The 1,843-nt window shown below is 40.3% G+C and overlaps 1 protein-coding gene across 1 annotated transcript; it reads left to right on the top strand.

Annotated features, from left to right (window-relative positions):
* Nucleotides 1-6: 6 nt before the first annotated feature.
* On the top strand, nucleotides 7-1,542 carry LOC107580428 (maternal DNA replication licensing factor mcm3-like). Its single transcript, XM_016266136.1, has 6 exons — nucleotides 7-126; nucleotides 236-376; nucleotides 457-548; nucleotides 627-724; nucleotides 914-989; nucleotides 1,220-1,542. Exons 2-6 carry the CDS (start codon nucleotides 239-241, stop codon nucleotides 1,416-1,418), a joined length of 603 nt encoding a protein of 200 aa, XP_016121622.1. The 5' UTR covers nucleotides 7-126; nucleotides 236-238; the 3' UTR covers nucleotides 1,419-1,542.
* The last annotated feature ends 301 nt before the right edge of the window (nucleotides 1,543-1,843 follow it).

Raw genomic sequence — 1,843 nt, 5'->3', positions numbered from 1 at the left:
ATCAGGAAGTACATCCACGTCGCTAAGCTGGTGAAGCCGGTCCTGACACAGGAGGCGTCAGACTACATAGCAGAGGAGTATTCTAGACTCCGGAGTCATGACCAAGTCAACAGTGACTCCGCCAGGGTCTGTAGAGCCCTGTAGAGATTTAAAATCTTTGTACATAGGTGCTTTTCATGTTATTGTTACTCTTGAATTGCTTGGTTTGATAGACTGACTGAATCCATTCCCACAGACGATGCCTGTGACCGCTCGAGCTCTGGAGACCATGATTCGATTGTCTACAGCTCACGCCAAGGCCCGCATGAGTAAAACCATCGATCTGGGAGATGCAGAAGCTGCACTTGAACTCATGCAGTTTGCTTATTTCAAAAAGGCATGCAATCATTCACATCCAGAACTGATACTGCTATGCGTTGTCATTTGTGTCTAATGTAATTTGGCATGACTCTGTAGATTCTAGAGAAGCATAAGAAGAGGAAGGTGCCTGAGGACTCTGAGATGGACATCTCTCAGAGCCAAGATACAGAGAGTCAAAGGAACCTAAGGTGAGTGTGAAAGGGAGGTTAACGCTACAGTAAAAACAAGTGTTTGAAGTTGCAGGTGTGAGCTAGCTTTGTCTACAGGAAGCGTTCTCGCATCTCTAAAGATGTTGATGATGATGTGGAAATGACTCAAGAAGGAGAGGACTCAGATCCTTATGATTTCCCAGAAGATGAAAACAGTAGGTCAACTCATTCACTTTGACTTCTCAGTGAGCTGTGTGCTTAATCAATGCAGGTTATTTTCCATTGCTGTATTAAAGTAAATTTAACCAATTTAGTAGTTTTATTTTGCTCTACATTTGAAATGTAATATTTTGAATATATTCAGTGTCATAAATATGATGTTGTCTTAAATGTGTTGTTGTTAGCTCAGCCAAGTCAGAAGAGTAGGCCAGCGTCTCAGAGAAGCAGTCAAAGGAAGAAGGCTGACATCAGTCAAGACAGGTACAACCTGTTGTTTTCCTCTTCAATTTCAGATAATATTCTGGCCTGTGCCAATACTGTGAATTATGCATTATTCCTCCATTACTTGCTTAGATGTTGTGCTACAATGATGGACTGGTCTGGAATGTTTTTCTGTCATGTTTTGTTTGAGTCAATTCAACAGGCTAACTGCAAAATGGATACGGAGACTGATTTTTAACAGCGTGACCCTTTTGCCTTGACGTTTTTAGATTAAAAGTCTTCAAGGCGGCTCTACTGAAGGCCTTTAAGGTGACCCGGTCTCAGTCTGTGGCGGTGCCTGATCTTCTGACTCACGTTAACAAAGGCCAGGACGAGGAGTTTGACCAGAATGAGATTAACCTTCTGCTGGAGCGCATGCAGGATGACAACCAGGTCATGGTTTCAGAGAATGTGGTGTTTCTCATCTAAAGGAGTGCCAATGGACGGCTGCATCTTTTGCAAATTCAGAAATGTAAATTGCATTACAATTATTTATAATATGCCAGCACTTTGTTGCAGGCTATAACAAACCACTAATAAACTGTGTAAGCATGAATGGTTGAGTACTTATTTTGATCAAGTGCTTTTATTTTTTTACATTTATTCATTCCTTACAAATGGAATACAAGAAGCAATTTATCTTAAGGAGGCAAAGAATACGAGAAGTGTTAGTAATAAAGTTTCTTGAGAATAGTACAGTAGGTTTGTCAAGTTTTTTTCTTTTTTTTTAATTTGTAAAGGCAAGTTATCATTCAGTAGATCCAGCTCAGTAATGAAGACGCAATCTGGCAAATTCCATAAAGATTTTTTTTTTCCTCCATTGAGGCTTCATGATGTATCCTGCATGATGTCAT

This window comes from Sinocyclocheilus grahami, unplaced genomic scaffold (genome assembly GCF_001515645.1).
Source record: "Sinocyclocheilus grahami isolate Dianchi unplaced genomic scaffold, SAMN03320097.WGS_v1.1 scaffold33251.1, whole genome shotgun sequence".
Taxonomy (NCBI): Eukaryota; Metazoa; Chordata; class Actinopteri; order Cypriniformes; family Cyprinidae; genus Sinocyclocheilus; species Sinocyclocheilus grahami.
Note: the sequence above shows the minus strand (reverse complement) of the source record. Positions and strands in the feature narration are given on the sequence as shown.

Excerpts from the sequence above, each read along its gene's own strand:
- LOC107580428 (XM_016266136.1), top strand. The coding sequence starts at position 239 with ATGCCTGTGACCGCTCGAGCTCTGGAGACCATGATTCGATTGTCTACA. Across the intron at positions 377-456 it reads AGTTTGCTTATTTCAAAAAG|ATTCTAGAGAAGCATAAGAA; the intron begins GCATGCAATCAT and ends ATGACTCTGTAG. Across the intron at positions 990-1,219 it reads GCTGACATCAGTCAAGACAG|ATTAAAAGTCTTCAAGGCGG; the intron begins GTACAACCTGTT and ends TGACGTTTTTAG.